The sequence below is a fragment of the Bombus impatiens genome, unplaced genomic scaffold (assembly GCF_000188095.3).
Source record: "Bombus impatiens unplaced genomic scaffold, BIMP_2.2 scf_0640, whole genome shotgun sequence".
In the NCBI taxonomy this organism is placed as follows: Eukaryota; Metazoa; Arthropoda; class Insecta; order Hymenoptera; family Apidae; genus Bombus; species Bombus impatiens.
The window spans coordinates 2,226,293-2,239,480 of record NT_177059.1 but is presented as its reverse complement, the minus strand read 5'-3'; the positions used below and the strand labels follow the sequence as shown (position 1 = coordinate 2,239,480).

The window sequence follows — 13,188 nt, the reverse complement described above, 5'->3', positions numbered from 1 at the left end:
ACGCAAATTTGCTCGTGAATGCAATAATGTGTAAATATATCTCGTTCGTGAAATCGAAATAGTGGTTGTACGACAAACTTATAATTTTTCTTAAAAATATTTTAATCGCCTTAAATGTATATAACGCGTATAAGTATGAAATTTTCTTTTAAATAAAAGCATCGATTCGTTAAAATATAACAGTTTCTAGTACTTGGGAGAATAAGTGTAAGAACATAAGGAAGCTACGAGTTAGATGATTCTTTTTTTACATGTTTTATTCAACCACGTGTGAGGTTTCAAGAAACAACTACAATGACTTGGATCGTTCGTCACTCACAAGGTACATTACATACAAATATGTGCATCCATATAAAATATGAGGAATGATATGTGCATTTAATTTGAAACAATCGACAGGAAAATGTAACGCTGATTAACAATCTCTGGAAGCATAGTACAGATCAAGTGTTAACAAACGCTTTCTCAACTTCCTTTTACAACGATTCCTATCATTTTTGTCCGCACTAACGTTAAATTGTCCCGTTCTCCATTAGATGCAAACAATGATACTCAGTCCTTTTTTCTAAATCGAAGAATAAATTAAAAATTCGTTTAAAATAGCGTATAGAATAAGTTCAGTCTTTGTTAAATTTGTTTCGTACATTACATTACGTTTCAAACGAGAATTAACTTTTAAGTACACTCGTTGAGAAGAAAAATCAAGGATAAGAATTCAAGAAGAAGAAAAGATATAAGAATCGAGTAAAAAGCTAATCAAATTTGAGTCAACGTATTTTCCGCAAACGCCAAATATATTGCCTGATCACGCTATAGTAATTGCGAAACGAAACACAACAAAATCATAAGCGTCTTTACATTTTCAATTACACGGCACTGTAATAAAGTCGACGCAAACACGTTTCAACATTCACAGCTAAATCAATATGAATTATCGTGAGAAACATGCTACGTTCGTGAATCAGAATACAGTTCGATGAAACGACGATGAAGAAAGTACTTTTAACGACGATAATCGAAGGATGCGAATGTAACGTTACTTCGAGAGGAATTCGACGAGTTTGTAGAAATATGGAAAAATTGGAACGTTTGTTTTCGTTGATATAGCGTTTAAAAAGCGGTACAAATAGTCGTATAAATAATTGTACTATCAAAGCTTTTAAAGAAGCATATCTGTATCTTTTCATGTTTCGGATCAAAGTAGTTAATAGACATGGAGATTGTTAGGCTGCTTATGTAAATACCATTTACAGCAGACATACACAGAATCGCGATAAGATTTAACGAAGAATTATATAATTTAAAAGAAGAGAATCAAACAAATTTGATGAAAAATTGTAGCTTTAAAAATAGAAATAACTTGAGATTTTTCTCAAGTTGGAGAGATATAAGAAAAATTTCATTTATATACAAATTAAATCGTATCTTATGGAAAAGTATCTGGGTGATTTATTAACAATTGTAGACAGGAGAGTGTCGCTTACTGTCCAATTTACACCATCTTACTGCGATTCTGTCTGTGTATAATTTATGGTAAATTCAACCCTTTGAATTCGCGATATACTAATTACAACCTAACGTCTTGTCTCAGAGTGACAGAAATGCGACAACATATCGTATACGTGTCATAATATGCGTCGGCTAGGTCTAAAGATAATACATCGCGTGTGATATACTGTATCTTCGTATAACGTTTATATTATACGACGAGCCAAGATATTATATTATTTAAAATACCTTGAAAAATGTATCACGGACTCATGTTACAGTCTTCCAGTGTTTATATCTCGATCTCGGACTCGTTCCAAGAAATAAAAAAGGCTTCCAATGTTTTGAGGTAAATGTTGCCATTAAATAGATGCGTGAAACTCTTTAAATCAATAACGATTCCTTCATACCTTTCGAAAGCTTAAAAATATTACCTAGGTTTTTAAATAAAAAAAAAACCAATTGAATCAAATATGATTTAAAGAACGTAGAGAAATGAAATCGAGCAAGATCAAGAATATGAAAATTAAATAATTTCCTATGAAATGAAATATTAGTATTTCATATAAATATCGCCATAATTGTAATCGTTAAAGCAATCGGTAAAGTGCAAAGGGTTCACACTCGTTATCACACTTGTCTCTAATATTTGCTATTCGCTAAATGAAATCATAGCGTGTAAAATATGTAGATTCCCACGAATATTCAGCTCCTTACGAGGAACAATTTTCCTATTCCGCAATTGTCTAACTTTCATAAGTTCTAATTTACGCTTGGAAAATTTCATTTCCCCCGTTTACGTGCCACCCAGCAAACTAATTGTTTCTTTGGTTTATTATATATTTGTCACCGATATTTCTCATCGGTGTTGCGATCGATAATTTCGGTCACGAGAGCGTAAGATTCTGTCGATACAATGACAGAAATTATGAAGTTTCAACGCTCGTATAAAATCACAAGCACAAAATTTCTTATTCGACGGCCGAACGTTGAAACTTTTCTCGCGTAGCTTAGCTATAATTCGTGATACTTTCTTAGGAGCGACTTTTACCTAGAACATCATCAATGTCGTTACCGAAACCTGTTATTCACGGATAATTACATTCATCAACCATCTTTTAATAGCTGAAAGAACAACATTGTCCGAAAGCCTTTAAAAATAAGACACGAACTTTCACCGATGATTTTAACGATTGATCATCCACCATGATGTGTTTCATGTACGATTCTTAAATTAATCTGAAACTCGACGAGTTATTTTATAGCTATCAAAACTAATTCTATGACATTCCTTTATATATTAAATTCACGGAACGCAAACTATACGCAGGTTTCCATTTTATATTCCAAAAACGATATCTAAAAGAATTTATTATTGGATAAGGGCATAGCAAACGAAAGAGATAACAAAAATTTCCTTCACATTCTAATAATTGATAAATAACAATCGTTATTACTGTTGAATTATACCGTGTACTGTATAGTTCAAATTCTTTAGAACGTCGCTTTTGAAATATAAACTGAAAATCTATTCGGTCAGAAACTCTTGCACATTGCCGTATGTTCAAACAAACGCAACGATTCGTGTTATAAAATAAACGACATATGCGAGATCGTCCGAAAAGTTTCTTTCGTTTCATAAGGTGATAACAGATGAACAACAATTTCTGTTTTATATTATTTTATCGAATTAGGTGTGACCCATTTCGTTCTATCTCTATTATTATGTTCCTGCGTAATTCAATAAACTAATATAAAAGAAAAAGCATTGTGCGTCTATTGTTTCCTTATAAAACAGAAAGAAACGTTTCGGACAACCTAATACATAGCTTCCTTCTCAATACGAATCTTCGATTTTACATTACCAATTTCAATAAATTCCAAGTGTCGAATTATATATTTCTGGTAGTTTCGTGAAACGAGTCTGTGAAAAATAAAAATGCTTTTGTAATAGAACCGGACAGAGGTAACACACGCGCTCCATTTTGTCCTTTCCTTAGTAATCCTAGAGGACATCTTCGGCTGTCTGTTCGAAAGATTTATCGTTACGTCGGGAATATATCGTGTCTACTATGAAATGTAGCACTACGCGTTGGTTTCTTGTAGCTCGGTGCAGTCGGTGGGTTTCACCTCGAGCCACCAATCGTTAGGATAGTGATATTTTTGCAATTCGATGCCTCCTCTAGGGACAGGTATTAATCGACTACCGAACAGTTTCGCCGGTAAGGGAGGAATTATAAGCCGAGGTGGAAAACATTGTAGACTGGGGGAAAATTCGCAGTCCGGAGGCAACACCCTTCTTGTCCAACCTACTCTTCTTACCATTCGTGTCTGCAGAAAAAGAAAGAAATTATTATTTCAAGCGTTAAATAATTAAGTAATGTCGAATACGTAACGTAGTTTGAACGTGTTTTTTAATTTTGTACGCGTAGTATAGCTGAAATGTGAACTACTTTGGTATAGTTAGATATTCTTCTTTGAAACAAATTGATTATTTTAGGCAAGCTTGAAGAATTTAGTTATTTAATGAAATTCTAAGCGGCCAATTTTTGAGAATTTTTAACGTTCAATGTTTCAAACAACGCGTGTATTCTAAATAGAAAATATTAGTTCTATTCGCTGTAAACTTAATTTCATCGTTAGAACTTTTACTTTTGCGTCATAGTTGGGTATAGTAAAAGATGAAATATAATTGTTCGCTATGGTGTGTCAGAACGAAAAACATTTGAAATAACCTTAATATCTTGATGTTCTAGATTCTTGTCCTTCTATGCTGCAAAGCGATCTTTAAAAGTTTATATCGTACGTACTAAAGCCGAGCAATGTTAATAAAAGAAAGTTCAACGGTTTATTGCCGAAAATAATGCCAAACGATAACTTTCTGTTGTCCTAGTTGTCTGATATGTAAAACACATCTCGTAAACCGTAGGTGATGTTCACACAGTTTGGAGTTTACAACTCGTAACGGGAGATCGTCATTAACATACGAATCTGATATTTTGTGAGAAACAGAACTGTTTGCAGATAGTAAAGTAACGTAGCTTCTAACGTACTCGTTGGCATACAACTTTCAAGTATCTCGTATCCTTGTCCCTTGTAAATCTTCCATTTCATAAAACAAATTACAGTATTCGTTTGGCAGAAAATGATTTATACAAAATATCTGTACTTGTTTCAGTTATATTCTTGTACTAACCGCATATTCTACGTTTGCGCTACTAAAGTACAAAACGAAAACATAGTGATAAAACTTGCCACAGCATCCTTCTCGAAGACGACGACCTCCACCTTGGGCGCATCTTCGCCGACCCCGTGTTCCTGGATTCGATACACACCGGCCGCGTGCAGGTATGTAGCGCTCAAAGCAGCTTGACGGAATGCTTTCGTGATTAGGACATCGTCTCTGAGAGTGTCGACCAAGCAAAGCTCGACCTTACGTGCCCATGGCAAGGCACGACCGATTCGAACTTGACCCCAGAGTCCTCCGAAGCACAGAAAGTGCACGATGCTCAGTTTCGCTAGCACTAAGTGGACCCTAATGGAGTCACACACGACAAAAGAGTTGAACGAACGATAGCTTGGTGAAACTCGTGACGAGAGAAAACCGTGCCTAGTGAAAGTTTCGCTTTAGTCAGGCAGACGAATTTGACGGTTCGTCACCTCGTGATTGAAGCGAACTTTCGGTGATCATAGCTCGGCTCGATTTGATCGTGCAGTCAGCTATAAAATTGTTAGCGAATGTGCAGATAATGGTTGGTGAAATTGAGGAATATTTGAAAGCAGAGATGCTCGGTCTATCGGTCGATGAAATTGTTTATACGGAGAAATATACGTTCATGAACATATAAATACTTTATACAATTAATTAAAGCGTAAGACAAACAAACAGAAGTGGAAATCGTGTTGTAAAAAATCATATATATCGTGTACGTATGATTGTTCCTAGCGAAAAAGTTAGTTAGGATCAAAGGTAAACAAAAGAGTAGTTTATTTAAGCAAATCGTTGTAACAAAAATGGGAGACAGCATTCTGGTATCTTTAAAATCATAGCTGCTCGTAAAACACAGGATTAACTAATTAGTCAACGTGCTTACATAATTACACATAATATAGGCAATAATTTAATAATAAGCAAGTAGTAGAGGATCGCAGAACAAACTAGCATGCCAGCACAAAGGGGAATTAACCCACGTGTTCAGACGTAAACTTATCTACAGCCAGTAACTAGAACTCAATCGTATGGACCTGTAGGTAAGTTCGTGTAGTTTCTCCGTGAATTCCTCGGGCACGCTGCACGGTTGCTGAGGTGTCTCTTGCCGACTGAGGCTGTACCAAAACAGCATGATCATGAGAAACAGCGCCGCGAACGCTTGTAGCGGAGTGATACGAAATCGTCTGCGGGACCAAAAGCTCATGCTGGTAACCTTAAACATAAAGAAGCGTCGTCGTCAGCTCGAGCGTTCGTCATTAGAATCAACAGAATCTCGTCGATTAAAATAAACGCAACTGTTCATCCACGATCAACCATCGAGAAAGAAATCTTTCGATCGAACAAATTCACAAACGATCCTAACACCCCGGATCCAACATCGTGACGACTAATCATTGCGTAATTGCGAGGAACGACGCGAGCAAAGGCATCGCGACGCTACGAGATCGTGCAGCGACGTGTGCAAACGCGACGTAAAACGGACGCATGGCCTCGCGTGTCCACTAGGCCCGTCCAAATTCACGTTCTCGCGACACTGCTTTTTTTATCACCCTTGTCGCGCACCACCATCACCGAATATTTGCGATTCCGCCGTAACTAACCCCCACTATCCACTTTGTACGCCGAATGCCCGCTAGAACCGGCAACGTTGCAACCAATCGATTTTCCTACCTTACCGACGGGTAGTTCTTGATCGGTGGCGCCATAGTTGGACCGATTGGTCAAACTGTTCGCGCACTATCCAGCGGCAAGATGCCCTTGTGATTCTCTCAACTGGAATTTCGATCTATTATCCACTCGACACGGGGAAAAGTAGAGTACGAAAATAAATGCACCGACGTGCTTGCTCCGGTTTCTTTCATGGGAGGAGAGAAGTTTATCATTTTGATGGGTGGTTCGTCGAAGAATCTAAGTTAACCGATGCGGGAAAGGGAAACGCGGCAAACGTTGGAGACTTTTGCGGCGTTGCGGTTCGCACGTGACTGTACCAGAAATAGTTTTTCGCCTTTGGAATCTTAACGGATCGACGCCGCGTAGATTTCCGTATTCCTTTTTCACTCTGTTCCCCCTTTTCCTTTGTTTCTTTTTGTTTTGTACGTACAGGTCTTTGTACAAAGAAAAATTCACAAGGCAAGGGGTTGATCTCGCAGTTGCATAATTCGACGATGAGAACTCTATATCGAAATAGGGAACTTCGCGATGCAGCATTTAACATGATAAAATGTTTCCAGAATAGTTTCATCTGTACGAATGCTGCATCGGAATATTAAATTGGTACGTAATTCAGCATTTCAATAATTTTCGATAATGCACATTGTTGTACATTTATAAACGGCTGATAGTCGTGTGGGGTCAAATACGTTTGACCAGAATGGCAAAATGAATGTGTAATATTACAGGGATCATGCTCGTACGCGAAATACCAGACAGATCAAGCAGAACGAAACGAAATTTCATATATGGCGAAGTTTAAGCAAAAAGTTGCGATGGAAGCTATTAAACACGGATGCACGGAATAGGTGGTGTATTACGTGTACGCAATTCTTGCGCACGAGGATACCGTTACAAAGATAAACGTCGGTTTAATGGAATATTTGCCCCTGCGTCTGTCATAAAGAAACTATGCATTCTTTCAAGCACACTGTGACTCTGCATTTTTATTCTACCTTTTCCTTATGCGCCTCCGCGTAAGAATTCAAATTCTTCGCTTTATCCCTTAATGTACTGCTTTATGTTTCAGTATATTTTGTATCATGTTACATTTAATACTTAATTCGAACGATATTAGACGGTCACTGTGATTTTACAAATATTTTATAAAACACAAAGAAAAACTATCCAAACTTTATTTTATACTTTGTACATACGCTCTAATCTTTTCTAATAATTCGTTTCTCCGCATCAGCACGATTTGTACCGTTCGTTCTTATTTACCAATTGAACTAATTTTGCATTGATCGTAATAACATCGAGGTGTTAATCGATGTTAGTCTTCCCATTGCTGTTTGAAATTATCAGTTAATTACAAGCTGGTTTTGGACAAAATTTTCCGAAAGAAATTTCCTCATTGACAGTTGCTGCGAAGGGTCGTACACCATTTAGGGATGACTAGCGTTCGCAAATTCGTCAACGCGGGAACGGGTTTAAAAATAAGACGTAGCCTCGAAAATGTGGCGCGTCTATTGGCGTTTCTGCTCATTAAGATAATTGAGTGGGCTCAAGGCTTTGCCGCGATAACTCATTCAGAAGCGTCGTTCCCTCGGAAAAAGTAAATACAAAGAAAACGAAAGTGTACAAGAGGCTACGTGTTCGCTGAATGTGTTCCACCGAACGAGTAACAAAACTACCGGATAATTCATCGCGTTCGCGTTGGCAATTTGATTCTCTTCCTACTACTCGTTTACGTACGTCACTCTAATAAATAGGCAACGTAAAAATTTCATTTTTCCTACATGCAAACTTCGATTTAATCTTAAACAAAAACCTGAACATTAATCTTCAAGCGAGATACCGAAGATTACGAGAAAAGCAAGCGAGATACCGTAATTACAAAGATCGATCGGTCGAACTTGATCGTTCGCGAGGCCTGCTCATTCGCGAACTCGTATTTTTTCCGCGCTTTGTTCAAACGTTATTATTAATTTAGGTTCCCCGGAACCGGGAGGAGCCCTCCGTTCACCGAATTGAAGCGTTTCTCCGTGCCGTAAGCGGACGTGAAAAGAAAAATTGCGGCGAATGTCGTGGAACCGGGCGGGACCTTAAAACAAACGTTTCGACGACGCGCTTTTCTCTCCTTCTAATTTTATCTCGCCGCCTCCCTCCGTGCTGCTTAGCCGTGTATTTTCGTAACACGTGTCACCTACGTATAGGCACCTTATCTCCGTGGTTAACGAACACACGAGTGTACTTGGCGATCTTTCGAACACGTGTACGAGCTCATCCCTCTTGTTTCGGTTCTAATGCTTCGCTTGCCCCACCTTTCTCAAACGAGTTTGCGCCTCGCGCTGGTTAAACGATCAGCCCGTTGTTAGAACCGCCATTGTTGCAACGTTGTCGTTGACGATCGCGTAGTACATGAAAATTGCGATGTGTAAGAGAAACTGTATAAAGTAACTGTGCAACTTGTGAACACGAAACCCAAAAGAAAATGGAAAGATGGGAAAAAGAGGACGTAGAAATACGAGACGAAACTAGTTGTGCCTCGTAGGTCCGTGTAAAATCGAGCGAGTTAATGGTCCCTATCCTGTGCATCGAGCGAAAAGAAAAGAAAAACGCAACCGAGACCCGCGCGGAATCGCGAAGGTTTATACGTGTCGATTGATTGGCGCATTCCATTTTAAACGTCGTGGCGTTTCCTCTCGCGCCGCTAATCGTCGCTTCGATTTTCTCTGGCGACATAACAGCCAGCCATGTTTTTCCCTGATAATGAACTCCGGTAATCTCGACTGTTGTCGAGTGGTTCGCTCTTTGTACGGTGCCGACCGTGTAGAAAGTTCGTTGGTTTTTAGCGAACGATGCAAAATACTTAATAAAATTGCGATCTTAAACGGCCGGTAGCTTAAGAAATCGTAAAAATAGTTTGCTCGGTTGAAAAACGATAAAGGTCGGAGCAATTTTAATGACGCGTAAATCATCGTGTCCGTTCGCAAAGCGAATTATTAGAAGGACCGAAATTCACAGGAATATTTCGAATTTATCCTACCGATGAATTCGATAAATGCCTATCGGATATTGACGCGGCAGTAATTAACCCCTCGGGAACATCGACGTTTCGAACGTCAAAACGCTGTTATTCCATTGCGAGTCGTTTTACGCATCGCGCGTCGAGAACATTCCTCTCATTCGATAATTACTTGCGTAATAAAAATATGACGCGGTGCCTTTATAAAGATAAAACGACGAAAGCCTTTCTATCTGAATAAATGAGATATCGTCTATTCTAAATCAGAGTAATTTTCTATAAATACTCGAATTTCACCGCCACTATGAATTTAAAATAGAAATGGCATAATTTTTAAATCGACCACGTCGTGGGTAAAATCGAACTACGCTTAGAGTGATTCGTAATTCGCGGTACGCATAGGTTCGTTCTACGTTTCGAAATGAAACGAAAATCAAGAAGAATATGAAAAATTGCGTTGGAGCGTTCGTTTTTGAAAAAGAGAAAACGAGTGCGAAAATTAGTTGCTTCGTTTCAGGCTGTACGCACGTGGATGGATACCGTGATATTTAACAGTGTCGTGAACAAAAGAGAATTGAAAAGGAACCGAATAAGATTACCGGCGCCACGATAAATCCGTTGCCCTGGGATACCTTAACGACATTGTTGTCGCGTCTGACTTTAGCTGGCTATAAAATTCGGACCTGGTTTAATGTGAAATAAATGAACAAATTCTCAAGATGCCGCGTGTGGTCAGCCAAAGCCCGAACTCGCGCAACGGTCAACCGTTTTACGAGCTATAAACCTTTTTTCGCTATTGTATCGAGAAAGTTGGTACGGAGAGCGTACGCCTGTAATTCGCTTCTTCGAAGCTAAAGAGACAGAACGTTTGGTTTTTAAAAAGCACCGCCTTTTTCTGCCTACGTTTGGTCACGGTTTGAACCGTGGCGGGCGGTTTATGCGTTTTCCTGCCTCTTATCTAGATTTCGTCGCGACTCTTCTTCCTCCTGGCGAGAAAGAAGCTGCGGGATCAATTTGAGAGGGTTCCCCGAGGAGCAACCGACGGAGGGCGAACAAGGGAGGCGCGGTCCCTCGGGCACGTGATGAGAAAACTTGTTCGGTAAATGTACGTATTTGTTTGTTGGACGGATACGCGTGTCGGTGCTTAAAGATTGCCGCGTATTTGTGCCTGCTCGATGATGGGGAGGTATTATATATTCGAGAAGGGATACGGATTTAGCGGAGAGACGCGAAAGGGACTTTGTTGGTTAAGATCTCTGTTTAAGAACGATCGTTGGTATTTCTGGCAATTATTTTCTTCTACAAACACATTGAGTGATAGTAGTACCTTAGCCGCAATAATCAGCACGTGTTTCGAAATTATCGAGTTTATCCGGTGACAAATTTTATTCGTCTGCGCATATTTTTATCAAAAATACAGAAATATACAATTGCGTGGTATTATAACGCGATACGCGTACGTAAGATGTACAGCTTCCGTCAAACTTCGCGAAAACCATCGTTGGTTCTCCGAATTACTTGGATACTTCCCAGTCTATCTAACAATTCGCTAATCGAATTAGCTAAAAGCCTAGAGTCCCGGTCGATCGTTTAACAAATTCCACTACGTGCAAAGAACGACCAACAAATATCGCGAACCCGACCGAACCTCTTATTCTTGCGCCCCTTGTTCATCCACCGTAACCCACAGGGTCTCCCCCTCTTTATTTCAGAGTCTTTATCGTCCGACGGTACTTATACGTCCGATATTCTCTGGTCGATGGAGAAAAACGGGCAAGATTGATCGCGAGCAACAAAGGAAGGCAGATTAGTGGTTTATCGATGAGTGATCTTCGAAAACGACATCGAGCGTGGGTGGGGATGGGGCTGGGCGTAAGGAACGGAGGGGCTGCTGGAGCAAGCGGGGACGCGAGTTGCATTTCAATGGACCCAGCGCGTACGTAAAAGTGTTTCGTGGATTCCAACGGGGTAAAAACCCTCGACGATGACCGTTCGGACCGGGGCCTCACAAAGGCACCGCCATTTCGTGCGGATCCCGGCAACCATGGTGGTTCCGCGCGCGCGCCGCACCCCGCGGAATGCTCGAACACACGGATTTTTGATTCCAACGAACCAGGGAGGTGTATGAATGCTGGAAATCCTGACTCTCTGTAATAGGTCAGCCTTGCAAAACGCCACTATCGACGTTACGACGCGACGGGACTGAGTTTGTTCGATGAAAAAGGTGGACGCGGTAACGCAGTTCGCTGGCGTTCCATTGGTATTTCGATCGGTCGGAAATCAGCTCGTTTTCTACTCGCGTTATTCTTCCGTGAAAATTAATCTCGATCGCGAACAATGCGCGTAATTTGCAAAGTAGCGTACGCTCGTGACCTCGTTTTCTCGTTACGAGTTTCAAGCAAAGTCGGTTCTATTTCGTATCGTACACACGTTCCGGTTAAATCGTCTACACGTGTAATATTGCCGGCACTTTCCGTTCGACAATGGCGGCACATTTTTCCGCGTGCGTTTCTAAGAAGACCGCAATCGCGGATTTGCAGCGCAAGAAGGTCGAATAGCGCGTGAACGAAATAACGAACGTACGAATTACATTTGCGTTATTGCGTTATGCGAGCGGCGAGTAATAGTCCGCCGAAAGGAATTCTTCCACGAAGTATTCTGAATTCCCACGTAATTCACTCGGTTCCATGAAACACGATCTTCCAAACTCCGCAATTATGTAAACTAAGTAAACTCGGCGATTCTTTTCCAAGTATAACCGTTGATTTCGAAACGGTTCGATCGAAGTACGAAGAGATAATAAAACACTTGCGCGTCGATAAACGGGTTTAGAAACGACCAAACGTTCCGTATTAGCGAAGAAACGAATTAAGAGCGACGTAAAATTAATTACACGCGATTAATGCGGTATTTCGTTCGCTTTTTCTACCTTCAAATCCACGAATATACAGAGAAGAAGCGACGCGATGGTAAATTATAGCGCAGCTTCGGTGACTGTCTGGCCTATGTACGCAGAACGACCTAATCCCCTGTTCCGTCGCGAAAGCAATTAACGATCCTTCGACCGTTTTTCCGGCCTTCATGCGCGTACTTTATGACGCTGTAATTGAATGGCGCATCACCGCGATTATGTGACTTGACGTCGCTGTGACTTCCCATGCGCGTCATTCCGCTCGAATTCACCGCCTCTATGAGTCCCCACCCCCTCCCTCTTAATGATATCCGATAACGAGCTATCTGCTCTGATAGCTATCGATTTGGTAAAAATGTTCCAGTTACCTGATATTCGAGAAAATCTCCGAGTTGAGGAATTTACGTTGCAGACGACCGTTCTAATCGATCGAATTATTAATCATTACGTTACTGTTACGTTTCTAAAGGAATATATTCCTCGAAACGCAATCCCTCGTTCTTTTTCTACCTCTCCGTTTTGGAACACCGTAAGGCACAATTTCAGTATCGCGTCGATTTCGCTACAAAGTCAGGTTACAGAGAAATCCGCGCGTACAGCGGCAATTAAACGCAGGAGGATCGAAAGCCTCGGCGAAAAAAGAAACTGGTGACCGCGTACAGCGGTAACAAATATTAAATTGTCAACGTACAAGAAGACTAATTTGGGACGGCGAGGAATCGACGCCGCAAACGGCAACGCGGTCTCGCCGCGTGCTTCTTGTCCGTTTAAAGTTTCGGCATTAGGAAAGGTGGAATGCGTGTAACTGCTACCCTTTAACTTCCCGTTGCCGTCCGCGGGAGCTTTAACGAACCGGCGGCGTAAAGTTCGCCCGGGGGCCGGGGACACGCTGACAAC

At 40.6% G+C, this 13,188-nt stretch overlaps 1 protein-coding gene and 1 long non-coding RNA gene across 2 annotated transcripts; one reads left to right on the top strand and one right to left on the bottom strand.

Moving 5' to 3' along the window:
• Nucleotides 1-3,573: 3,573 nt before the first annotated feature.
• LOC100748660 lies at nt 3,574-6,336 on the bottom strand. Its single transcript, XM_012389210.3, has 4 exons — nt 5,996-6,336; nt 5,734-5,912; nt 4,744-5,023; nt 3,574-3,819 (listed from the first exon to the last, which is right to left on the bottom strand). The coding sequence occupies exons 2-4, from the start codon at nt 5,901-5,903 to the stop codon at nt 3,574-3,576; spliced, it is 696 nt and encodes a 231-aa protein (XP_012244633.1). The 5' UTR covers nt 5,904-5,912; nt 5,996-6,336.
• A 140-nt stretch (nt 6,337-6,476) lies between these two features.
• LOC117152068 lies at nt 6,477-7,336 on the top strand. Its single transcript, XR_004462300.1, has 2 exons — nt 6,477-6,973; nt 7,099-7,336. It is a non-coding gene; the product is annotated as an uncharacterized LOC117152068 (long non-coding RNA).
• The last annotated feature ends 5,852 nt before the right edge of the window (nt 7,337-13,188 follow it).